The following is a 25,388-nucleotide window of genomic DNA, read 5'->3' as shown; positions in this document are numbered from 1 at the left end:
ACAAACAAAGACATTTACAGCAGCAAAGGAGGATAGCAGAAGAAAAATCACACAGTGCAAAATTAAATTAAATATACAAGAATGTTAAAGAATATTCATCAAAATAGAGCCAGTAACTTAAGATGTAAGTCTGTAGAAACTGTATGAACACTATATATGGATGGACATCATTGCACAAGCAGTCCCATAAATTATTACTGCAAATCAAATAAAAAAAAAAATATTAATGAGACCAGGTGGCGATGACATTTTATGATGATTATATTATTACATATCTTATTATTGTTGCACAGGGAGGACTCGGAGTGAATTGTCCGGTTTGATGTATTTTGCGATCTACTGGGAGCTGGCTTGGTTAAACAGTCTAATAATAAGATCAGACAATAATAATTACAACTACTATATGGACTTAATTTTGGATACACCTTTGTAATATTAGTAAGTTCCTTATTTGATAAAATGTCTATGATATATATAATATTGGAAGCAATATCAAAACTTGCCAGAGATACCTGCAACCTCTCTTGAACCGATCTTTTATCTGCACTCAGGAGAGAAAAACTTTTTAAGTCTGATCGCTGCCTATGTTCAAATTTACCTTTTTTAAAAAGTTCATCCATGACCTGATTTTGATCTCATTGCACATCGCATTTATTTTTTATGAAATAAAAAACAACCAACGCAATCCAAACGTCTATCACCCCCCCCCCCCCCCCCCCCCCCCCCCCCTCAAAAAAACCCTCCTCTCACTAAGAATTCTACCTCAGCTTCAAAACGTTGCCATTATATAATCATAATATAAGCCATGCTAGTAACACTGGTGTTAAAATATACAGCAGCCTCTACGTAGGTCTGTTTACTATTTCAATACCTTGGCTCCCATGAGCAGCTTAATTTGTGGATAAATCATTGATGAAACATTGTGTTTTCACTGCCTGTGTACATGAGTAGTGAATAAATCAGAGCCACATTCACGCTGGTGGCTGCAGCGACCTTAAATAATCGAGGCAGGGAAAGTGCTTCTGTGATTTAAAGGAAAGAATTCTTCAACCTTGATATGGGAGAGCCGGTAAACAGTGCTTCGAGTCCTAGTCACATCTTCTTCTTATGTGGATGAATACTCCATTTCAAATGAATATTATGGCATATACTTGCATATGAAAACTACCGACCTAATACTTGTTCTTTTTTTATCCCAACTTTGGCCATATGGGTGAGTCCTCGCTGGCTGTGATCTGAATATCTGATTATGATTTGAGGGGATTTAAGCAGATTTAGAGGCCTATGGGATTCTCCCTTTGGCTTAGTGCTTCCTGTGTGGTTGTTATGTGTTCGTTTATGTGCTTCTCTGCACAGACAGGGAAAGAGGGAGACATTCCCAGTGGTTAAGGGATTTACTGTCCTACCCTGGAGGCAGTTCAATGTGCAAACTGAAAGACACAATTGATTGTAAACAACCCCAGTCTGTTAGCCTTACATGGAAGTTAATGTAGAAGATCTCAATTAACTTTTGACTCATGCTGCTGCATCAGATTCACATGGAGATAACTGCATAGACACATAGTGTATAATGCATATGACCAGGCTCATGTCACTGTCTCAGTTCAGTTGTTTTCAGCAGGCTGATGTGCACTAATTAGGCAGACACGAAACCACTTTGCAGTCAGCATGATCTTCATTTCTACACACATTTCCACTTGGCTGCATTAGGCCAATTCTCATTTGTGTCACTTACAAGGATGGGATGGGAAGCAGAGAGAGGGAGAGGAAGAAAAAAAATGCTTACCAGACAACCTTGTGCAGTTGTGCATTAGTGGGGGGAGGAGGAGGAGGAGGAGGAGCAGGGGGAGAGGGCGGCTGGCGGTGCTGGGCAGAGAAGAGAGGAGTAAATGCATTGCAGAGGGATAGGAGGAGGAGGGCCTACAGCTATTGTTCATGTCCTCCCGTGAACAAAGGGCTCATCTGGGTCCGTATGTAAACCCACAGCAGGCTTCAGCCCACTGACAAGGCCTCATGCGGGACAAAACATAACCGACCGACTCCCGCTATTTCGGCCTTATTCCGTTGCGGTCTCTTGGTTTGAGGAGATTTTTTCATTGATCCTGTTCAGGGGACGTATTGTGTTCATACGTCGCGTCCAGCGGGCCTATCGGTTTTTACGCACGGAGCGTACACACGGGCTATCATCACCGATCTGTAAACATCAATTTTCTGATTGGACTTCTTTGCAGGTAAAGGGTCTGTTCTCCTCAAAACACAAGCTTTTACTTTGGGTGTCTAACTGTTGTTGTGGTTTGATCAGGTTTACGAGCAGCCATGGTAATTTTTTCGTGAAACTTGCTCCAGTGATTTTTCGTTGAAAAGGGGATTTGACGCTAAGGCGTTAGCAACAGTAGCTAAGGAGTGCTATCTGTTTTTCTGACGTGCTAACTTGTTAGCTTTCCCTGCAGGCCTGTGGTTGTGTTGTTTTGGTGGCTGATGGAGTCGAGTTAATTGTTCATAGTTAATCTTAATGTGTGTATGTTCATGTTGTTTACAAGTAACGGTGTATAGCGAAGTTTATCGACGTCCTGAAATCACCTGTGTGTAACGTTTTAGCCTGGCTAAGCTAAGTGTTAGCATGATGCGCTGGCAGCCTTTTCTAATTGCCTTTGTAACCACAACTCCATGCCAAATCTGCTCACCCTCTTAAAGTTGAGAGCTAACGGGATGTTTTAAATAGTAAAAGCTTAGTTAAAATAATCAGGTGCATGTCGGTGTATGTGAACAGTTTGATAAAGTAGGTTATGGTTCAGTATTAATAGGGACAGAGTAGCCTTCATGTCCTCCAACAATCATGGTGGCAGTCTGCATAAATCCTAAAACCACCACAGGTTACTGCTATGTGCCTGGAGGTTTTGTTTTTGTTGACTTGAAATCAAAAGTAGGGACTACTTCATAATCTTTGTTGCTCAACACATTGTCTCTGATGGTTTGTGTATGTGTGGCCATCACTCAAGCCAGCAGGATCTGTGCATGTATAATGGATATGATATGTATACAGTGTGTGTGTGTGTGTGTGTGTGTGTGTTGTAAGTGAGCAGTGAACAGGAGTCCCAGTGGAGGAAGTGGAGTCCAGCTGATGAGATTGTGACTGGCTGTCATTAACCGCTAACGGGAGAGGAGAGGAGCTAATGGAGCTCTCAACAACTAATGGACACATAAGAATTGATTATTTATTTATTTATCAACCCCATTTGTTTTCCTCTAGTGGTGCATTCAAACTATAGCATAGCAGGGCAGACTCAAACTGCAAACAACAGGTTTTTTTTTTTAAATCTGAAAGAAGAGGAAGATATGGATGTTTTTGGTGCTTTTTCTTACACGGAGAAAACATCAGTCTGTGCTGCCTTTTTTTTTGTAAAACTTACATTTATTCTCAAGTCACTTGTAAAGCTGCAGCACCGTGTACACTGTAGGAAACTTACTTAGACAGAAAAGATGCTATTCCTGTCCTCGTACTTTTTGGAAAAGACTGAACATACGTATGTTGAGACCACCAACCTGATAAGTATCAGTGTGGCCTCTTAGTGTTGGACATGGCTGCTGTCTGTCCATTTTTCTGCTGATATCTGCAAGTTTGTGTTTCTGTAAAGTGATTGACTAAAGCACAGCAAAAGAACTGTTCAAAAAAGTCTCTGTTTGTCTTAACCACAACGGGACCATTCTCATAATTAATTTAGTAAAATACAAATAACCCACTGTTTTTATTTTTAGATCATTGTATCACCTGCTTAAAGAGAAATATTATTTAATATAAGTTTACACTTTGAGCATCCTCCCCCTACTCTGGGCTCCAGATTTATATCTTTCTTCCATACACACAAGCTGTCACAGATATGCTTAATATGCAGGGACAAGACAGCGACATTAATAAGGCGGGGCTTCTCTATGGTCACGACCCCAAAGCCTGCACGCCTGGTTGGCCTTTATTAGAGAGCCGGGCAATTAGAGTCGAACAAGAGACAGAGCTGTGTGAGTGAGAGAGAGTCATCTGTTTAGTTGTGTTTTTTTACGTGGGTGTGAATGGAGTCAGTATCTCTCTGTGATTGCTGTTTGTTAGACGGAGGGTAGCAGTTTGTTTTTGTATAAGTGTAGCGGTAGCGCCTTCTTGTTGTTCTGCGTCTTTATGAAAGCAGATTGGGGATGACCTGTGAATGAGTGCAGCCAACTGAAACTGGGCCATATTGGACAGTTCAGGCTGCGTATGCCTTCACCCTCACATGATACAGTCATTCATTGTGCCGCTGTAAAAGTGACGAACAAACATCAGAAATGCCTCTGTAATGCTCAAGGGTGTACCATGTTCTCCTTCCTGTTTTGGGTTGAACGTTTCTCTTACATTAATCATGGTTACTGTTCTCCCGAGGCACCAATCTCTAAATATTTCTCATTTGTCAACTTGTAATTTAGAATGAAGCGTGAAATTAATGGTCTTTCTCTTTTCCCGCACGTCTCTTCTAGGCTGTTCCTCCAAGTCATTCAAGCTGTACTCCCCCAAGGAGCCCCCCAACGGTAGCACTTTCCCCCCTTTCCATCCCGGCACAATGCTGGACAGAGACGTGGGGTGAGTTTTATGTCTGTGTTTCTGTGTGTGGTCTGAACATCAGGACTTTACTTCTCACAAATAGATGTGAGTGGAGAAAATATCCAGCTGAAACTTATTCCCCTTAGCTGCTTGGTTGTTTTTTGTTTTTTTTGGTCAGTCAGACCTTTAGAAAGTAATTTTGGCAACATCAAGTCCTGCTTGTCTTCAAGCAGAGACGATCCCCCTGAAAGATACAGGACATCACTAAAAAAAGAAGAATATGGAAAAAGTGAAGAGAATTTAGAACATTGTATCCCCTTCAAGTGTTGAACACTTTAGCTTTTATATCTGTGCTTCATGTAGTTTTGTCATGTTGTTCATGGTATCTATGAAAGCAGGAGGAACATACTGATGAGGAGGAAACGCAAAGAAGCAGCTTCCTAATGTGCAGTATGCAGGAAATCATCTCCACCTCCCAGCCAGTAATGTTTCCTCAATAACTACTGCCGAGTTCTCACACCGGCCTTCATGTGGACGTTTTACTGGATGGCCGGCAGGAACATTGTGGTTAGAGGCGGAGTGGAAAAATTCAGTCAGCATTCACACACGCAGCTCGCACCTGAAAGTTTGTGCATGTGTGAAAACGCCACACGTGATTTAGAGAAGACTGATGAGTCAAGAGGACACTGAACACTCGGATGTTTGAAATGTAGATGAATTATAAGATTCCTGAAAGAATCATTGAAAGGTAATTTCCCAGGCCTCAGTGCTGAATGTAAAACTATCATGTAACTGTCGTGGTTCTCGTCTCAGGACTCACCGCCAACTCGACGTCATGACAGAACAAAGAAACAAAACAAACATGTTGGAAAAGCACAGACTATCACCTCGCGACCCACCTGTTAAAAAAACACACTGTCAAGGAATCTACTTCAGATTCTTGGTTATAGAGTTTAACTGCTGATAATGTTTCCCTGTGTTCTTCTATCAGTCATTGAAAGGGTGATCCACCTGCTGCTGCCTCTTCATTATTCTTCATCTGTTGCTACCTTCTAGCCTTCTAGCGCTCTTATTGTCTCTATCTATGGGGCGGCAGTAGCTCAGTCTGTAGGGACTTGGGTTGGGAACCGGAGGGTCGCCGGTTCAAGTCCCGGCACGGACCAAGTCCGGAAACTGGTCTGGTAACTGGAGAGGTGCCAGTCCATTTCCTGAGCACTGCCGAGGTGCCCCTGAGCAAGGCACCGAACCCCAAAACTGCTCTGGAGCGCTCGCTGTGGGCAGCCCCCTCACTCTGAGACCTCTCCATTAATGCATGTCACTAGAACCCTGTTTGTGCATGAGTGTGTATCTCGGCCTATGTGTGTGTTAGACAGAGTGTAAAAACTGAATTTCCCCTCGTGGGATTAATAAAGTGTAAATTATTATTATTATTATCAGACCTTCTGCATCTCCCTCTGTGTCTGGAGATAACATTTGTTATGGACTGTGGCGATGCAAATACAGATCTAAAACAAAAGTCTACCACCAGTAACATCACACACGATCTGTGTTTAATGCTAAACTCATTTCAAATAAGTTGGAGGGCTTTTCCCCCTGCAGGATTGCCGGACAGTTTGTCTTGTGTTCAGTAACCAAATCAGCTGCAGTTGATGTTGGTGCGTGTATCTGAGAAGGCTTGTTATTTACCGCCTCCTTGTATCATCCAATTTGTTGCCATGTTTGGCCCGCTTCCCAGAGCCTTAAAGACAGAGCTGCTCCTGAAGGAGGCCGTATTATCACCTTAGTTTAATGTAATAATGTCTTTGTCTCGTGTTTCGACAGTCCCACCCCAATGTATCCTCCCACATACCTGGAGCCAGGGATAGGGTAAGACTGCACTATTTCCCTTCATCTAACACTGATGTAACAATTTTCTGTTTTAATGGAGGTCATTTTGACTTTAACCAGTTATTAAAAACTAAAACTATCTCTTTGTGTCGTCCATGATGGAGCAGGAGGCACACGCCATATGGCAACCAGACAGACTACAGAATATTTGAACTCAACAAACGACTACAGAACTGGACGGAGGTTCGTACACACACGCTTGCTCAAAGTGAAAGCAGTGCAGTGGTCTAGTGCTGCTAACCTTTTGTTTTCTCCTTCTGCTCCCTGTAGGAGTGTGATAACTTGTGGTGGGATGCCTTTACTACTGAGTTCTTTGAAGACGACGCCATGTTGACTATAACTTTTTGTCTGGAGGATGGACCCAAACGCTACAGTAAGAAAGCAAACCCCAGGGTCAGACGTTTCAGACTCGTGTCTTTAACACAGTGGCTGACTACAAACAGACTTTGTCTCCACAGTTCTTCCCGGTCTAACGCCCTTTTGTCTTTCTCTCGCCTCTTTCTAAGCAATTGGTCGGACGTTGATTCCGAGGTACTTCAGAAGCATATTCGAGGGCGGTGCCAATGAGCTCTACTACGTGCTGAAACATCCGAAGGAGTCCTTCCACAATAACTTTGTCTCCCTTGACTGTGATCAGTGCACCATGGTCACCCAGAACGGGAAGCCCATGTTCACACAGGTGTGTGTTTTTGTCTCGAGCTGTTATTCAGTTTAAATGTTGGTAAGGTACATTTTGAACGTTTGTTAAATATGTTGTAAAATATTTCTATTTGCATAATATTACCACTTTTCCTTCTGCTCAAACATAAATATTCAGACAGAGCGCACCGCCCCCACAATATACGAGAGCGTGAGCCAGATCAGGCCTGATATGATTGAAAGCAAGCCAAAAGGTGTATGGCATATTACTGAACACAAACTGACGAGCAAAGATTCCTCTTATCTGCACCTCACTCACATCCCACCATCGGTTAAAAAAGAAGATTCATCACAACCTGCCTTTTCTCTTTGACGTCTGGATGTGTAAGCTCCTCACTGTTGTTCTGATGTCAGTAAATAAACGTTTCAAGAAAGGATCCCTCTCGACAAAGTAATCTGGACAAAGAGTCTCAGAGGCGAAGGAAGTTAAATGTAGCTTTTTCAAAAAAAGAATAACGGTGAAATAATGAGCTTTATCGTCTTTTAGTGTTCAGAGTTCATAAAACAGGTGGAGTGGAAATCAACTGTTTACATGATTAAATGTATTTTAGTAACCTTATGCATTTAAAAAACAAAGATGTGAGGGATCAATTTAAAAACTGTTAAATCACTATGTTCATAATGAGTGTGGTAGCTTTGATTACTTTAGGCCAAGAAGTTTGACTCTGTATTGTTCTCCTACAGAGGACTATATAAAACACTCTTGGGATTCTTCCCGATTTATCCCGAATTTCAGATTTTTCCCCACAAGACTCTCACAATCTACGACAGTGTTTCCCCTCAAATGAACTATACCATGTGTACAACAGTCGAACTGCGTCTGAGATGTCTCACTGGTGTGACCGCTCAGGTCTGTGTTGCGTCCGTATGCGATAACAGAGAGAAACATAAGATGTTACTATCCTCCTTCAAACGTTCATGGTACAACTTGTCGTAAAATGAGTCTTCTATTTGTGTTGTTTTAATCAGTGTGTGCAGCTTGTTGCAGCCGGCGTTATTCTGCTCTTAGTTTTGCTGTCGTTAGTTAACAAGCCTCCCAACGCGAGGCTCAGCCGTGATAACTGAATCACTTGCGAGCGGTGTTGTTTGGGTAACAGAAGCAGAGGTGATCATGTCGGAGAGCTCCGGAAAGAAACTCGAGAAGTGCACTCTTTCATTGAAGTTTTCCCAGATCAGTGTGAGAAAATGTAGCTCCAGAGATTTCAAAAGAGGAGTAAGGACTACATCATGGGTATGAAGTGCTGAAGAAAAGGGACACACCGGGGCCTAAGAACTGATAACTATGAAGGAAGAGAAATGTTTGGGACCCCTGAGGAGACCCCAGTCATGTTACCTACAAATGCTGCATACTGACCTCTGACCTCTGACCTGCTGCAGGTGTGTGTAGAAGGACGCCTGTACCTGGAGTTCATGTTTGACGACATGATGAGGATAAAGACGTGGCACTTCAGCATCAGGCAACACCGTGAACTCATCCCCCGCAGTATACTGGCCATGCATGTGAGTGCAGCCGGACAGAAGGGCAACATATGTCTGTAGTGTGTGTGTGTGTGCACGCGTTTGTGTGTGTGTGTGTGTGTGTGCGTTTCAGCTTTCTAACCTGTCTCCTTTGATGTCTCAGGCGCAGGACCCACAGATGCTGGACCAGCTGTCCAAAAACATTACAAGATGTGGCCTGTCCAACTCCACCCTCAACTACCTCCGAGTGAGTGAGCGAGCACACATGAGAGTTGAGCTCTGCAAAGACCCCGTTCTTCTTCTTTGACTTGTTATTGATTATTATGATGAATGGATGATGAGCGTGTGTAGCACTGTTCTACTCCTCTAACTAATCAAAGCTTTGTCACACCGACACATTCACACCCCGATGACAGAGGTTGAACCGACCATCATAAGTAACTAATCTCATTTATTTCGGGGTTAAGCGTCCTGCTCAAGGACACATCTAACATTTTGTTGCAGAAGCTGGTTATCTCACCTTCTGACTCTACCAGCTGAGCTTCCAGCCGCTCAGTAGTAACTCTTTCAGAGCAGAGTTGAAGCTGTTTTCTAAAAGCCTCTTCTTTGAAACAGCATGAGTACAATATAGTGAAGAATGGCTCTTACTAAATCTTGATTGGAGACTGTGATACAATCGTTCACTTCTATTTTCTATAAACGGGTTCTTTTTTAGTGTCATAGCTGGTTTCTTCAAACTCCTCCCACATGTATGAGGCCAATGTTTTTCTTTCTTCTTGTTTGGTTTAACACTCAGCCCGAGTGGATGTTTGTGGTCTATTTAAGACGTTGTCATGGTTTGTAACGCATCAGCACATGAATGAGACATTAAAGGTGACGTGTAGAGGAGAAGATGACTTCATCTGTCCTGTGCTGAGCAGCATACACAGACCTGATCAGAACTATAAGTGTTTCAGTTCACAGGACGCGGGGGCATTAGAGATGCTGATAAAGAAATCAAGTTATGAACTGTCCTGTCACATTTCAGTTTAAAGTCACAACGTCAAATGATCAAACTATTTCCAGATTTCACTAGAAATGATGGGAGCAGGATTTACGTCCTGTTCTTGTTTTTGAAGTCAAAAGTTGGTTGGAAGCTCTTCAGCTCTCTCTCAGAGGCAGCAGCATTGCTCTCTAATGGAGGGTTCCTGACTTTGTCATGTCACTGACCCGGGCAGGGTATTAGCCACGGGCTGGGACCCGCACCCTATGAAATTAAAATGGCATGTATCAAAAATTAACCATGCAACTTCTTAAAATAATTCCTTATATTTATTACTATATACATCTTCTTGTTCTTCATTCATTTTTATTAAATGTGGATTTGTAAACAGGCCTTTATTTTTCCTCTAAAAAAACAGTTCTGAGGTCGCCGGTGGCGCAGCGGCAGTGCGCGCGATCCCATGTATTGAGGGTCAGTCCTCGCGCGGGCGGCCTGGGTTTGCGTCCGGCCTGTGGCCCATTTCCCGCATGTCTCTCTCCCCCTGATTTCCGACTCTGTCCACTTTCCTTCCTCTATAATAAAGGCATAAAGGCCAAAAATAAATCTTAAAAAAAAAAAAACAGTTCTAATGGGTGAAACTTTGATAATTTCATATGTCTTGCCTTTAAACATGTCAACACCAGCCTCACTTGGCTAAATAGATGCCTGCAGTTATAAACGAAGCTGATCTCAAAGTTCTTGTCAAAGACTCTGTAACCAGCTCTGCCTCAAGTCCTCAGGAGGATGAACATAAATCATAGTTCTCTTGAATAAGGAGAGGCTGTAATAAGGGTGACGGATGGGAACTTGTTTATTGGATTGCTCTCTTTAATTCTCTCCTGGGTTGTATTTAATATCTGGTTATCTGATGTCAGAACTGATACAGATGAAGTCATTGCAGGGAGCAGCAGCTGCTAATGATGCTGCCTGATCGATCCGAGTATCTCTGATGATCTTCAACACTGTGTAATCTCGAAACTCTCCGTTCCCTCCTGCAGCTGTGTGTGATTCTGGAGCCCATGCAGGAGCTCATGTCCAGACACAAGACGTACAGCCTCAGCCCCAGAGACTGCCTCAAGACCTGCCTATTCCAGAAATGGCAGAGGATGGTGGCACCGCCAGGTCGGCAAAGTTCAACGCACAAATGACGGCAGATCAACCAACCGAGAATGTTTTTTTTGGGGGGGTTTTTTAAACCGTCTTTCTCTCCATCCTAATTCCACAGCTGAGCCGTCAAGACAAGCCCCAAACAAACGGCGGAAGCGTAAGATGTCAGGAGGCAGCACCATCAGCGGAGGAGGAGGAACTAATAATAACAACAACAACAAAAAGAAGAGTCCTGGCAGCGGCTTCCCTCTGTCCAGCCAAGTTCCCGTGAGTACATCGCTGCTCTCTAGTGTTGGTACCGTGCAACTACACCTCCCAACAGAGACATAAGTCCTCTGTTTATACATATACTGCTGCATTTTTTCATTAGTTGTTGTTAGATAGCACCTAAGGCAGGACACCCTGCAGCTGCGATGCATTCAGGTACAGCTCGTCACCACAGATGTATATTTGTTTCTCGATGGTGTTTTCATGCTCTGGACATCAGTTGCTTTCTGAGAAATGGAAATGTCTTTCACAGTGATGTGAAATGTCTAATGATGTCCCGTGCACAGATGTTAGAAGCCAATGTGTGTCTGCTGTTGGCTCAATTTTATACTCGCAAGTTCGTCTGTTGGACAAACAGATTTATTTATTTATTTTTTCCCTTCCCATGTTCAAACCTGCATCAGTAAATAAGGTGTCGGTTTGGTGCATATACAGGGGCCTTTATCCTTGAACTCCAACCTGCAGCTCCTTTCCCGCTTGTGACTCCCCACCGTCTTTCTTCCCGGTGTCCAGCTCTTTCCACAGTCCTGTATAAATAAAGACCTGAAAGCCAATGTTGATAGTTCAGGAGAACATGCAGAAGAGGGAACATATCAAATCAGACAGCTGAAATGAAGTAGCCATCAGAAGTGGCTTTATTGATATTTGAAACATTGGTAATGTTTCCCTAAGTGGTGCATCTCTGAAAACGTGACAAACTTCAGTTTGTGTCTGATGAAAAAAGCCTGACTTTAGTGTCAGAATTAAAAAAGTTGGAGGACGAGCTAGATTTGTGACAGAAGGTTTGTGGGAGTTTATTTAAATCTGGAGAAAGTTCTGTTTTAATGAGACGTACTGTAGTTACGTTGAGATTAAAAGCCAAATACTCCTCTCTTTAGGAGAAACATGGCAACAGGGACTAAGGATTTCAAAGTGAAGGATCATGGGATTAAAAACGGCTCAACAAAGAACACAGATGTTGCAGGGGTGTCAAGGTGCTGCGTACACCAGTCCTCTTTACAGGCATCATTTCCTTTCACTGCAGTTCAGCAGTAGAAGTATCACATGCTAACTCAAGGAGTGTTAGAACAGTTGGTTAAGGGGAGCGTTCAGTCAGCATGTGTGTGAAGCCACTTAAACGCATCCATTCAGCACAAGGATTACTAGTCGCTCGGCTAATCAGCAATATTTCTGGCAGTTCAAGCTCACTATGCTGGTCAGATGATGGATGTATATTGTAATCTTAATCCATAATTAGCCTGAGCTCCAGCTTCAACTAACGGCTACTTCCATGCTGCCATTCTGCTCTGCTGCACGGAGTCCAGCACTGCTAACACTAGCCACACAGCTGTGAGTCTGTGTTTAGCTCTACTTGGACTCTTTCCTAACTTTGGACTTGTCGTGCACGCTGAATTTAAATGTTTTTTAGACTTTGGATAACAAGTAAGTTGTGTGTAATATTTTGTGGTGGATAGAGAGGAACTGTTTTACACACAAACATATTAACTGTTGCGTTTCTTTTTTCGTGTCTCTTCAGGATGTGATGGTAGTCGGCGAGCCCACACTGATGGGAGGAGAGTTTGGCGACGAGGATGAGCGTCTGATCACACGGCTGGAGAACACGCAGTTTGACGCCGCCAACGGCATCGACGACGAGGACAGCTTCAACAACTCGCCTGCGCTGGGCTCCAACTCGCCCTGGAACAACAAGGCCCCCTCCAGCCAGGAGAGCAAGAGCGACAACCCCACCTCACAGGCATCGCAGTAGAGCCCAGAGCCCCGCAAACACCCCCTCCTCTCTCTGTCACTTCTTACAGCCCACCTCTCCCAACAGCCATGCTTGCAACAGCGACAACCCGCCGGCAAGCCCCAGACATAACTGTCGAGCTCAGATCCATCCGAGTCATGCTCAGTGTGTCTCAGACTTTGTCATTGAGCTGGAAGAAGTTTCACAAGGTTTCCTCTTTGCTGTGACTTCTTCATATATGTCCCACCTGCCTCCCGTTTCCTCATCCCACACTCAAAATCTCTCTGCTCTCGCTTGTTTTCATTTTGGACACTGATCCGGGAAGATGTGATTGAGAAGGCCTGGGAATGTTACCCAAAGGAGAAGAACTGTGCTCACTAAAGTATCCACACTGAAGTCCAGGTGTAGGTCAGCGGAGGGGTTTAAGGGGGGGAGGGCATGTTGGGCGTCAAGATGGTGGCGAGTTGCTTAGGGACCACTTGTCCACCTATCCTCTAAATACGGCTTTGAATTCTGGTCTGCTCTGTTTGACGGACAAGTCACCGGTAATGTCTCTTCATAGAGTGTGTGTGTGTGTGTGTGTGTGTGCATGCGTGTGTTTGTGGGGGGGGGGAGTGAAATGTGTGAGGAGAGAAAGTAGGCAGTCTGATCTTATTTGTGTCTTTGCTGAAGCAGGCCGACCAGAATTTAAAGCCACTCTATAATACCATTGAACTTTACACACGAGTAGGAGAGCTGAAATGTGGCACTAGGAAAACTTTACACACACACACACACACACACACACACACACACACACACACACACGTGAGTTTAAAGGATTAGAGTCCCCTAGTGCCCGAGCTGTCTCTAAACAAACTACAGTGAGTCTTTCAAACAGAGCATTTACAACACTCAAACACACACACGCTCTCACACACACACACACACACACACACACACACAGTAACACATTTTAAGAGTTTTTATACAGTATATATTTCCCTAGAATGTTTTTTAATTTGTATTAAACGCCTTCATTTCAATTGTTACTTTTTTATTTTCTACCAATACTGAAAAGCTACAGACCAAGGAGCAAAACAGGACTTTTATCCCTCCCCCCTCTAAAATATATTGTTTTTATCTTTTATGTTTATAAAAGAGAAATAATTTAGTGTGGATGTTTTTATTTTGTCTTTTCGTTCCTATTTTCTTTTATTTTTTTGGAGATTTAAATTTTTGTGTATTTGTGCTTGTATATTTAAGGTAGTAGCAAAGTTCTGTCTGACTGTAATAAAATGTATTCTTACTTAGATTTACCTAAAGCCATCCCGATCTAATGTAAAGAAACAAAAATAGGAAAAAGGAGAAAAAACACTCATGAACCTGTCCCCTCTATCTCCCCCTGCTCTTCCCTCTTTTTTAAAACTTGTGTAAATTAAATTACAAAACCCCCGAGGGTACAATGACACCATGAAGAGATGATTGAGTTGATTTTTTTTCTTCTTTTTTTTTGTATTTATTTTTGAAATTTTAGAACTTGTTTATTTCATCCATACAGGAAGTGAATTTTCACTAACTTTCATCACAATGTATGTTCTGCAGCTCTAAATCTGATGTCAAGAGAATGTGCTCACTGATTTTAAGTTCACCGGTGAATTTCACGTTTCATCACTGGCTGTGTTTTAATACTTTCATGTAAGTCTCTCAAGACAAACAGTGATACCATCAATCATTCGAACATGTTTTAAAGCCAGCTCACCATGAAGTTCACTCGGCATATTTGGTAGCAATGCTGACTGTAAAGTGTGAGAGACGCAGCTGGAGCTCTGTTGATTTTGTACTTGTTAATTTCTTTACAGTTGATTCCAGCAACAGTTCTGATTGTGTTTGAATGGTGACTTGTACCTTCTCCAATCCCTGTAGAAAAATCATCGTTTGATATATATTTTTTGATTTGGTTAGTTTCTGCCCTTGATAATTAATGTATGGTACCAATAAAAAGATACATTTTCACTTTAACAGAGTGTTCATTATCTGATTTTGAAATCATAATCACAGCAGACGGATGTGTCCAGTCCCTCAGCAACACCTAAATAATGTGATGTCTGCTTTGTCATTAAGGCAGAAACACGAACATTGTAAATGATTCTCCTTTGCTCATGGGTCGGTTTAACAGTCAGAAGTTTGAGGTTTCACTTGAAAGCCTTGTTGAGGAAAATAATGTTGACCCTCTGGAAAAAAAATAGAAACACCGGCAGTTGCTGTTTTCATTAATAAACGGCTAAATACAGGATGTAGTTTTTCCCGATGAAACTAGCTCAGTTACATTTACAATTGTTTTGGAAAAAAAAAACTATATGCATATATATATATATATATATATATATATATATACATATATACATACATGCTGGTTATGGTTCCAGAAAATGTTGAAGGAGCTGCGATTGAACTTCCAACCTTACAGTGAAGAGACAACTGCATTTATCAACTGAGCTCGGAGCAGGTGGAGATTTCTACAGACAGACCTACTTCCACCTGTAAGAGCACTTAACAACAAGTATGTACTTTTGTTTGAAAAGCGAAAAGTTGTCATGTGGTGCAGGAGCCGTGACATAACTTGACTTTTACTTTCTTGTATTGGCAGGGCTTCAAAAACATGTATATGAAAGACTCTGGCGTTTAAACAAGCTTTATTTCATGAACTTCAGAGATATCCAGTCATAGTTTAACATTTAACAACTGTTTTGACAAGCTGGCGTTCAAATCATCATCAGAATGACAAAGAAGGATTTACAGTCAAAGAAAAGCTTCAGGCTCTTCCCATTTCCCTCTTCTTCACACAAGCCTCTCATCTCTGCAGTCACATCACTCTGCAGACCGGCTGTACTCAGCTGTCAGGCTATCAGGAAAGCTTGAATGTGTGCTGTCGGGTATTCTGGTCCCCCTGAGATCTTATCCCTGAGGCAAAATCTCTGCAGGTATTTTATGCCATGGGGAAGTAAGTTGCTTTCACCTGTTGATAAAAGCCTACATCAGACCAAGAAAGAGTGATAAAAGAAGAAGAAGAAAGCAGCAGCACAGACACTCTTAATGTTTAAATCCAATTCTCTTATAAAACTGCTTTTACAGTTTGTGAAGTTACATTTAAGGTGGAGAAAGTCTCTTACTGTCATGAAATGCTTCTCAGAGTTCAGGCAGCCCTAGAATACTATTAACAAATGTGTCACTGTGATGCACTTAAATGTGTCCTGGTGAGTGAGCATCAGAGAAGAGGGTTTTTTTTGTGGCCTGCCACACATGCATACACCTGCCAACTATCACATCCTCTCTTCAGCTCTGTGTCACACTGTTCCTGCAGAGCTGTAGAGACAGTCAGTGAAGCATTCAGCCTGCTAGAACAACGAGATTCTTATGGGGTGAGAGTGAAGCTGTGACAGCTTAATGAAAACTCTCACCTGCACGGCAGAGCAGGCAGCCTTCCTTCGAAATTTATCCATTAGGCTATTACAGTGATCCCTTCATACCTGCCGCTCTTTGTTGTTAAAAACATCAGTGGATTTGGAAAAGATAGAAACAGAGAGGATGAGTCTTCATTCGGCAGACCACATGTACTGTATAATAAATCGATTAATCCACAGCAACTGCAAATGATGACTGGAACTGAATCAAGTAGCTTTCTTTGAGTTTGCATTTTCTTGTCATTTTATACGTTTCTGCCACAGACTGTAAATATTAATGGACTAGGCTCGAGTGATGTCAGCCATCTGTTCCTGCAGGGGCCTCTGGAGGCTCATCGGCAGCAGCCGACATGTTGGTCATGTTGGACATGTTGTCTCAGCCTAAGTTTGAGTCAACCTAACAACAGGCTGAGAGTTGGAGCTGAGGCGGGTTTTAGGCCTCTTGACAAATCGTTACATCACGTCCACCTGTCAATAGTGTCAAATAACTGTTGACTACAAATATCATGGGTTGCTTAAAATAAAACATCTTTATATTTGATATCTTAATATAAAAGCCCAGTTATTCTTTCAGAGCTGCAAAACAATCTTATGTTGTTTTATGTGAGCTAAGTTAATTAGTCATCTTTTAACAATATGAACCCCTCATTTGTTCCCAAGACTCTCTGTCGTATTTCTTAGTTAAATGTTTTGCATCAACTTCACGCACTTGAGACCATAACTGACGTTACTACAGGGATGATTTACAGGCGTCAAGCACAAACTGAGTCAAAGTGTTTGATGAAATCACTGCAGTCAATCTGAAGGGTCAGAAACTGTTTTGGTAAAAAAAAAAAAAAAAGAAGAAGAAGAATTTGCCAAAGCAGAATTATGATGTGTTTGATTTTGATGAACTTGTACGGATTCTCATGATTGACGGGTTCGTGAAGACCTTCATTGTTATTGAAGTGAAAACAATCCGACAAGAAAGCATGTCAATCCCAGTGCAATCCCCATCAGGGATGATGAATTGAACATTGTTTTCATTGTTCTCACTTAATGGTACTTGCACTAGTTTTTATAACCACATGAAACATGAGTGACTCTCTCAAAACAAAGTGTTTTTATCACCTGACTATAATTTCACAAAGTTTTCAGCAGAAATTAGTTTAGACATATTGCTTAACTAAATAAAAGCTGCAGCATCAAGAGTAAATCTTCGTTCACTAGTTCAGACTGATCAAGGCAAATTGGATTATAATGGTCTATACTGGGAAAAGTACCTTTATGTCATTGAAGAGATGTGTGTGTCACAAGGGAAGATAAACGTTCTACACTGGAGTAAAATATCTCTGGGACACTGTGTTCAGAGATAAGACGACTTCATGCTCTGTTAAGCTACAACTTACTACCAGACCTTTCTGGAACAAAGAACACCACTACTATCTCTAAGACATGATACCCTGCTCGTCCTCTTTACTTCTTAAGGCTACACGGCATTAACTGAGAATTCAGTTCCACCATTAATGTATTAATTGTCCAGCAACAAAAGCACAAATCAAAATTTTGGAAAACATTTTAATTTAAAACACTTTTAGCAAGGACAAAAACTAATTAACATTTTAGTAAAAGTTTTTGCAAGACACAAACTTACGAGTGCTGAGACAAAATGACATGTTGACACACACTCTTATCAGTCTTTGAACAAATTTACAAATGAAAGAATCTTGCTGGAAGGGAAACGTACCAAACGCTTTAAGTGACCGATGGAGCAGTTCATTGGTTTGTTTTTGTTTTTTTTTCGAAACTCTATTTATCCCCGTGGGGCAATTAGCGCACCAAGCGTTCGACCACAGGAGCAGCGAACTGCATACACCCTGACAGAGCAGGGGGAGCAATTCAGGGTTAAGTGTCTTGCCCAAGGACACATTGGACATGTTGCTCACAGGAGCTGGGGATCAAACCCTCGACCTTCCGGTTAAGAGACGATGACTCTACCCACTGATCCACAGCTGCCCCTGCCAGTGTTATAGGCATTTTATAGTGAACAAAAATGATGTTTGGTTCTTTGCATGCTTGTAATTTGATTCAGCTTTTCGTGTGGATGGTTTCTGAAATGTAATAGAAAATTAAACAAAGGCCACAATCACGCTGGGTCACTTCCAGCATTTGGTAGGTTCCTTTCTGGGAAAGAATAAGTGGTTTGAAATTTGTTCCGAAACTTGCAAAGAATTTTCAAATTTGTAAATTTGTTTTCTAAAATTAAAAAGTACATATGTATAAATGTCTTTTTTCAACAAAATGTATAATTTGTTAATTAATTTGTCTTAATCTTTGTTAAACAGGATACACTTTGTATAGGTTTTGCCTTCCGAACGTACACAACAGAAAAATACAATACAAATCCTACATAAGGTTAGTAGGCATGTTTGTATGTAAGCATGTGTGTGTGTAGATTTCTCTGCTTGCGGCTTTGTGTGTCACTTAATGTTCTCCTTCACTCCACTGCAGCTATTCTTTGCTGCTCCATCTCTCTCATTATGTTCTGGTTTCCCTTCCTCTCTCTGGTCTCATCTCCTTCTCTAATGACACGGTAAAAGGTTGTCTCATTTATTCCTCAAATTGAAGAACTCTTTGTAGTCTTCATCAGATAGATTGCACCCTTGATGGTAAAGTATATATATATATGGGTCAATTACTCCATATGTCACACATCAGGTGGGTTTGGGTATAAATAAATACGTATGCACATCATATGGAAAATGTCTTCTTGATAACTATTTACGTTTGTTTTTCTTATGGCTTTGAGATTCTGTAAACAACTGTTCTGCCGACTGATACTGATTCACCATAGTTGGGGTGATTTAAGGTGTGTACTATTTCTAACTTTCAATAATCCTTTCCACCATCAGTGTCTTAAAATTTTCTTCAAACATTGTTATTTACATTATGTAGTATCAATTTTGGTCTAAAAACCCGCTTATTTGTACTTGTGATGGAGCGAGCGTGGGACTAGCGCAGAGCTAGCGCGGACATAGACAAACAGTTCCGATTGATGGACGACGACTCAACCAACAGAGCCACAGCCGTCCTTAGATGTCTCCTGCAGGTTGCAGAGTCACTCAGAGTTGCAACAAGAAGAAGTAGCTAATCTTTGGTCATGTCCTAGTAGTTAGGAGATATAGCTAGCATAAACCTCCTCCAGGGTTGGTTTAAATATAACTGCTAAACCAGGTTTCGACTATGCTTAAAATAACTGGTGCAACAGACTCAAATTTAATCTATGTTCAAGTGGATTTTAAATTGAGATTACCAAAGTGTTAAGATTAACCAGGATTAATTGTAAACTAAATTTAAACTAGGTTTAAAGTTTAAAGGAGCAACACATTTAACACTTAAACCTGGATTTAATCTGTTTCATAGTCAGTCCATGTTGATCCAACCCAGCCTCAATCTTTCTAGTTTGGGTAAAAGCTTTTCAAATCTGTTCTGTGACATCACCAAAGAAACGGTCATTCTTAAAAAGTAAACAACCCAGACTGGCATAGTGACGAGGTATTTTTGTTGGCCAGTCCAGACTGGACTGTCTGTCTCTAAACTGAGATTACCAAAGTATTAACATTAACCAGGATTAATTGTAAACTAAATTTAAACTAGGTTTAAAGTTTGGAGCAACACATTGAACACTTAAACATGGATTTGATCCGGTTCATTGTCAGTCCATGTTGATCCAACCCAGCCTCAATCTTTCTTTTTTGGGTAAAAGCTTTTAAAGTCTGTTCTGTGACATCACCAAAGAAACGGTCATTCTTAAAAAGTAAACAACCCAGACTGGCATAGTGATGAGGTATTTTTGTTGGCCAGTCCAGACTGGACTGTCTCTGGTAGGTCCCTTTATGTGTCCCTTGTTTTTGGGTGATTCCTGGTTTGGGTCAAATGGGTCAGAGAAAATGTCAGAATTGTCTCTGGTTGTCTCAGGTGAGTCTTAAACAGTCTCAAGTGTGACCTGGGCCTTTTCATGTAACTCTTTGGTTGCCTCCAAAGTGTCTTCCTCTCTTGTTTTGTCCTCAGATGTCTCCTGCAGGGGGAAGGTTTCGCCTCCAGCTCACATGTATTGAGACCTAACTGTCCACAGAGCTCGTTCACCATATTCTGCAGTACTTTTACATGCTCCAGGTCATAATTTGTCTTTTTTCTGCTTTTTTCCTTTAAGATTGTGTTTTCCGAGGGGTTTGATTTCTTAAAATAAGTTCACTGTTAGAGTCACTTAGAGTTGCAACAGTAAGACGTAGCTAATCTTTGGTCATGTCCTAGTAGTTAGGAGATATAGCTAGCATAAACCTCCTCCAGGGTTGGTTTAAATATAACTGCTAAACCAGGTTTAGACTATGCTTAAAAGAACTGGTGCAACAGACTTAAATTTAATCTATGTTCAAGTGGATTTTAAACTGAGATTACCAAAGTGTTAAGATTAACCAGGATTAATTGCAAACTAAATTTAAACTAGGTTTAAAGTTTGGAGCAACACATTGAACACTTAAACATGGATTTGATCTGGTTCATAGTCTTAGTCATTGTTGATCCAACCCAGCCTCAATCTTTCTTTTTTGGGTAAAAGCTTTTAAAGTCTGTTCTGTGACATCACCAAAGAAACGGTCATTCTTAAAAAGTAAACAACCCAGACTGGCATAGTGATGAGGTATTTTTGTTGGCCAGTCCAGACTGGACTGTCTCTGGTAGGTCCCTTTATGTGTCCCTTGTTTTTGGGTGATTCCTGGTTTGGGTCAAATGGGTCAGAGAAAATGTCAGAATTGTCTCTGGTTGTCTCAGGTGAGTCTTAAACAGTTTTAGGTGTGACCTGGGCCTTTGAATATAACTGCTAAACCAGGTTTAGACTACGCTTAAAATAACTGGTGCAACAGACTTAAATTTAATCTATGTTCGAGTGGATTTTAAATTGAGATTACCAAAGTGTTAAGATTAACCAGGATTAATTGTAAACTAAATTTAAACTAGGTTTAAAGTTCGGAGCAACACATTGAACACTTAAACATGGATTTGATCCGGTTCATAGTCTGTCCATGTTGATCCAACCCAGCCTCAATCTTTCTTTTTTGGGTAAAAGCTTTTAAAGTCTGTTCTGTGACATCACCAAAGAAACGGTCATTCTTAAAAAGTAAACAACCCAGACTGGCATAGTGATGAGGTATTTTTGTTGGCCAGTCCAGACTGGACTGTCTCTGGTAGGTCCCTTTATGTGTCCCTTGTTTTTGGGTGATTCCTGGTTTGGGTCAAATGGGTCAGAGAAAATGTCAGAATTGTCTCTGGTCGTCTCAGGTGAGTCTTAAACAGTCTCAAGTGTGACCTGGGCCTTTTCATGTAACTCTTTGGTTGCCTCCAAAGTGTCTTCCTCTCTTGTTTTGTCCTCAGATGTCTCCTGCAGGGGGAAGGTTTCGCCTCCAGCTCACATGTATTGAGACCTAACTGTCCACAGAGCTCGTTCACCATATCCTGCAGTACTTTTACATGCTCCAGGTCATAATTTGTCTTTTTTCTGCTTTTTTCCTTTAAGATTGTGTTTTCCGAGGGGTTTGATTTCTTAAAATAAGTTCACTGTTAGAGTCACTTAGAGTTGCAACAGTAAGACGTAGCTAATCTTTGGTCATGTCCTAGTAGTTAGGAGATATAGCTAGCATAAACCTCCTCCAGGGTTGGTTTAAATATAACTGCTAAACCAGGTTTAGACTATGCTTAAAATAACTGGTGCAACAGACTTAAATTTAATCTATGTTCAAGTGGATTTTAAACTGAGATTACCAAAGTGTTAAGATTAACCAGGATTAATTGTAAACTAAATTTAAACTAGGTTTAAAGTTCGGAGCAACACATTGAACACTTAAACATGGATTTGATCCGGTTCATAGTCAGTCCATGTTGATCCAACCCAGCCTCAATCTTTCTTTTTTGGGTAAAAGCTTTTAAAGTCTGTTCTGTGACATCACCAAAGAAACGGTCATTCTTAAAAAGTAAACAACCCAGACTGGCATAGTGATGAGGTATTTTTGTTGGCCAGTCCAGACTGGACTGTCTCTGGTAGGTCCCTTTATGTGTCCCTTGTTTTTGGGTGATTCCTAGTTTGGGTCAAATGGGTCAGAATTGTCTCTGGTTGTCTCAGGTGAGTCTTAAACAGTTTTAGGTGTGACCTGGGCCTTTGAATATAACTGCTAAACCAGGTTTAGACTATGCTTAAAATAACTGTTGCAACAGACTTAAATTTAATCTATGTTCGAGTGGATTTTAAATTGAGATTACCAAAGTGTTAAGATTAACCAGGATTAATTGTGAACTAAATTGAAACTAGGTTTAAAGTTTGGAGCAACACATTTAACACTTTATCCTTGATTTAATCCAGTACATAGTCAGTCAGAACACACCACACATGGCAGGATGATCTTACAAGATCATTTTATGATGATCGGAGCGTCCTTAAGATTATCGGAAGGAGAGAATCGGAGCCAAAATCGACGTAATTATCCTGCCGTGTGAACCAGGCTTTAGGTACAAATGGTTCGTCACCGGGGCAGAAGGTAACATTATTTTGTACCAGTTCCAAGGGCACATTTTTGTCCCCAGAACATTAAAAGAGATTATTCTTTTTACCAGGAAATTATTCTCTTTGAGATTCAATACTTCTTTTTTCAAGATAACCCTGACCAAAACATTACTTTGATATGTGTCTCTGCACAACACACACACATCAAATTCAATGTGACAGTTAATGCTTCCATTCCATGTCAGAAATGAATTGCTAAATTTATACCTTTAGGGGTACAAAAGCTCGTCACTGGGGCCTCAAAGGTTCACTTATAAACCACTTATAAAGGGATTAGTACCCTACAGTTTGCACCTTTGGGGACATTTACGTACCTCTGGGGGACAATAATGGACCTTAAATTTGATGGTGTTTTTGTATTTCTTCTCTGGCTGACTTGTCTACCTCCTCTTTTTGTTTCATTAGAACGTTAAAATCCTAGAAAACTGCCTCTTCAGTAGTGCACAAAATACATAAACAATTTTGAACTCACCAAAGACATGAATATATTATTTATTTTGAGGCTTTTATGCCTTCATTGGATAGGACATCTTCTGAAAACCGGGGAGAGAGCGAGAGAGTGAGGAAAGTCATGCGGTCAGGGAGCCACAGTTTAGATTAGATCTCCTGCCGCCTGTCCTGTCAACTACAGTTTTTCATGTGATGGGCAAACTCACCACCGGTGCCCCCTGGTGGGACCATAGACTGTAGGGAACCAGAGGGTCACCAGTTTAATTCACAAGTGTGGAAATTGGTCTTGCAGCTGGAAAGGAGCCAGTGCGCTTCCTGAGCACTGCAAGGTTGCCCTTGAGCAATGGCAATCTTACATGTGAAGCCCCTCACTCAGACAACTCTCCATTAGTGTATGTCCATAAGGTGTGTATTTCATTTTAAATGTGTTTATGTGCATTATCACAATTTTACGATTAATCTTTACATCCCTACTCCTTGATTAAAATAAAACAATAAGAATCTGTTTTTCTATACTTTATTGAAGGCAAATAGGTTTATAATAGCAATTAAATGCTGTTAATAGTTATACAGTGGCCTTCGTTAAAACCCACAGAAGTGTGAACTGTCGGGCACTAAGACCCTGAAGACCAGCAGGGGCTCCTGATAGCAGCATGCTAACACAGTGCTGCTGTCACAAGGATTCATGAACCACCTTTACTACATACACTTTAGTACTTCAAGTGAGGTGAGAAACTCTCCACTAAACTGAAGCTACCTTTATTTAGAACTGAGTACTGCTGTCAGTGACTGACCTGTGACTTTAGATAGTTGAAGCTAAATCAGTGTTATCATCCTCCTCTGTCATACATTAGCTTTGTATACTATGTATCATTAGCATTAGCTTCGAAAGCTGGACATAATTGGTAGATTTAAATTTAATAACCTGACCGCTTACAAATTAAGTGTTCATCTAGTGTTGACTGCTAAAACATGCTTTCCAACGTGACCAAGCTATTGTTAGCATTGTTTTGATGGCAGTCAAACCCAGTTAGCTGACGACAGGTCAGCTAGCTGTGGTCGGCTAACAAGCTAGCAGCCCAACCCAACCTGCACTCAGGTCAGATAGAAAGGTGTTTACATTCATGCGCCTCAAGCTTTATCAAGTGTCAGCTTATCACCTTTGTAATGTTATATCATTTAAGTTGATACGCTTTTGCTTCGTGAATAACTCAAACATCTGTTTTTTTATCCCCTGTCTCTTTAAGGTTTGTCGGTCAGATATGTATTAACACTGTGACGTCAGAAGCTCAGTGATTTCACTATTATTATTAATTATCAGAGGCGCTGATTGAGGGGCCCCAGGCCAGTGAGGGGGCCCCAGGGGCTGACAAATTTTAAACCACAACAGTAGTTCACTGACAGAAGCAGACTGGTGTAGTGTCTGTAACGAAAAGCTCACAGGTGAAGTTCTCAGTGCTTGGTGGTACAAAGCATCAATAAATAGATCCAATGTGTGTGTTGCTCAAGCCTGATGTACCCTATTTCTCTGTGGTAACTTCAATGTTGTTAACTAAATTACTTTGCTAAATGGTTTCACATGAGCCCCATGTACGGAGGCAGGTTGGCGCCCAGGTTTCAGGTCTGATTTGTGGCTCCTTTCTCACGTCTTTCTCCGCTGTCCTGTCTCAAAAATTATCTTAAAATAAATAACCAAAGACCAATTTGGATAGTGCACTTTGTATTGGATACATTCTACATTTTTCTACCTGTCTTATGCTGGAAACAACACACTTGTGAATAGGGATATAAAGATTGATTGTGAAGTGGTTAAAAATCGATTCAAAGGTGTCAAGGTTCGAAACTGTCTCTAAAACGTTCTAAAAAATAAAGCACAGTAGTATCGTAAAGCGTCAGCAGCTGTAGAGCAGAGGTGGTTGGTTGTAATGAGAAGACGTTATCATGGCAGTCGAATCATTTTGGCTTCCAGAGACAGAAAATGAAAAACAAAAACTGTGTGCAAATACTACAGCAAGACCGACAACTTCACAAACAGCACAACCAACATGATGCAGAATTGAATCAACGGCATGATGAGACGCTCCGATCACCTTTAGATTCTCTTGAAATAAATCGTATCGTGAATCGTATTGTGAGTTAAGTGAATCGTTACATCCCTACTTGTGAACTAA

At 41.2% G+C, this 25,388-nt stretch overlaps 2 protein-coding genes across 6 annotated transcripts in view; both read left to right on the top strand.

Moving 5' to 3' along the window:
* The first annotated feature begins 1,983 nt into the window (after positions 1-1,983).
* Positions 1,984-14,733, top strand: ldb1b (LIM-domain binding 1b). Of its 2 annotated transcripts, none has more exons than XM_079338507.1 (11): positions 1,984-2,231; positions 4,504-4,606; positions 6,389-6,433; positions 6,562-6,637; positions 6,725-6,827; positions 6,961-7,133; positions 8,531-8,653; positions 8,775-8,858; positions 10,631-10,754; positions 10,858-11,006; positions 12,523-14,733. In XM_079338507.1, the coding sequence occupies exons 2-11, from the start codon at positions 4,587-4,589 to the stop codon at positions 12,751-12,753; spliced, it is 1,128 nt and encodes a 375-aa protein (XP_079194633.1). In that variant the 5' UTR covers positions 1,984-2,231; positions 4,504-4,586; the 3' UTR covers positions 12,754-14,733. The 2 variants fall into 2 exon arrangements, with proteins under 2 accessions (XP_079194633.1, XP_079194634.1); XM_079338508.1 differs by lacking the exon at positions 1,984-2,231 and adding an exon at positions 2,423-2,514.
* Positions 14,734-18,956: 4,223 nt separating this feature from the next.
* The window catches only part of armh3 (armadillo like helical domain containing 3), a 33,122-nt gene continuing 26,690 nt past the window's right edge, over positions 18,957-25,388 (top strand). Inside the window, exons 1-2 of one of the 4 annotated variants that reach the window (XM_079336873.1) lie at positions 18,957-20,330; positions 21,585-22,247. The gene's annotated coding sequence lies outside the window, so the exon portion shown is untranslated. Of the gene's footprint in view, positions 22,248-23,804; positions 23,945-25,388 lie in introns of those variants that run through there. The other 3 variants (XM_079336872.1, XM_079336870.1, XM_079336871.1) reach the window with 3 other exon arrangements.

The sequence above is a fragment of the Symphodus melops genome (genome assembly GCF_947650265.1).
Source record: "Symphodus melops genome assembly, chromosome: 2".
NCBI classification, from domain to species: Eukaryota; Metazoa; Chordata; class Actinopteri; order Labriformes; family Labridae; genus Symphodus; species Symphodus melops.
This window is presented reverse-complemented; position numbering and strand designations above follow the sequence as displayed.

Coding starts and splice junctions, on each gene's coding strand:
- ldb1b (XM_079338507.1), top strand. CDS start 4,587: ATGCTGGACAGAGACGTGGG. Junction 4,607..6,388: donor ATGCTGGACAGAGACGTGGG/GTGAGTTTTATG, acceptor GTGTTTCGACAG/TCCCACCCCAATGTATCCTC. Junction 7,134..8,530: donor GGAAGCCCATGTTCACACAG/GTGTGTGTTTTT, acceptor GACCTGCTGCAG/GTGTGTGTAGAAGGACGCCT.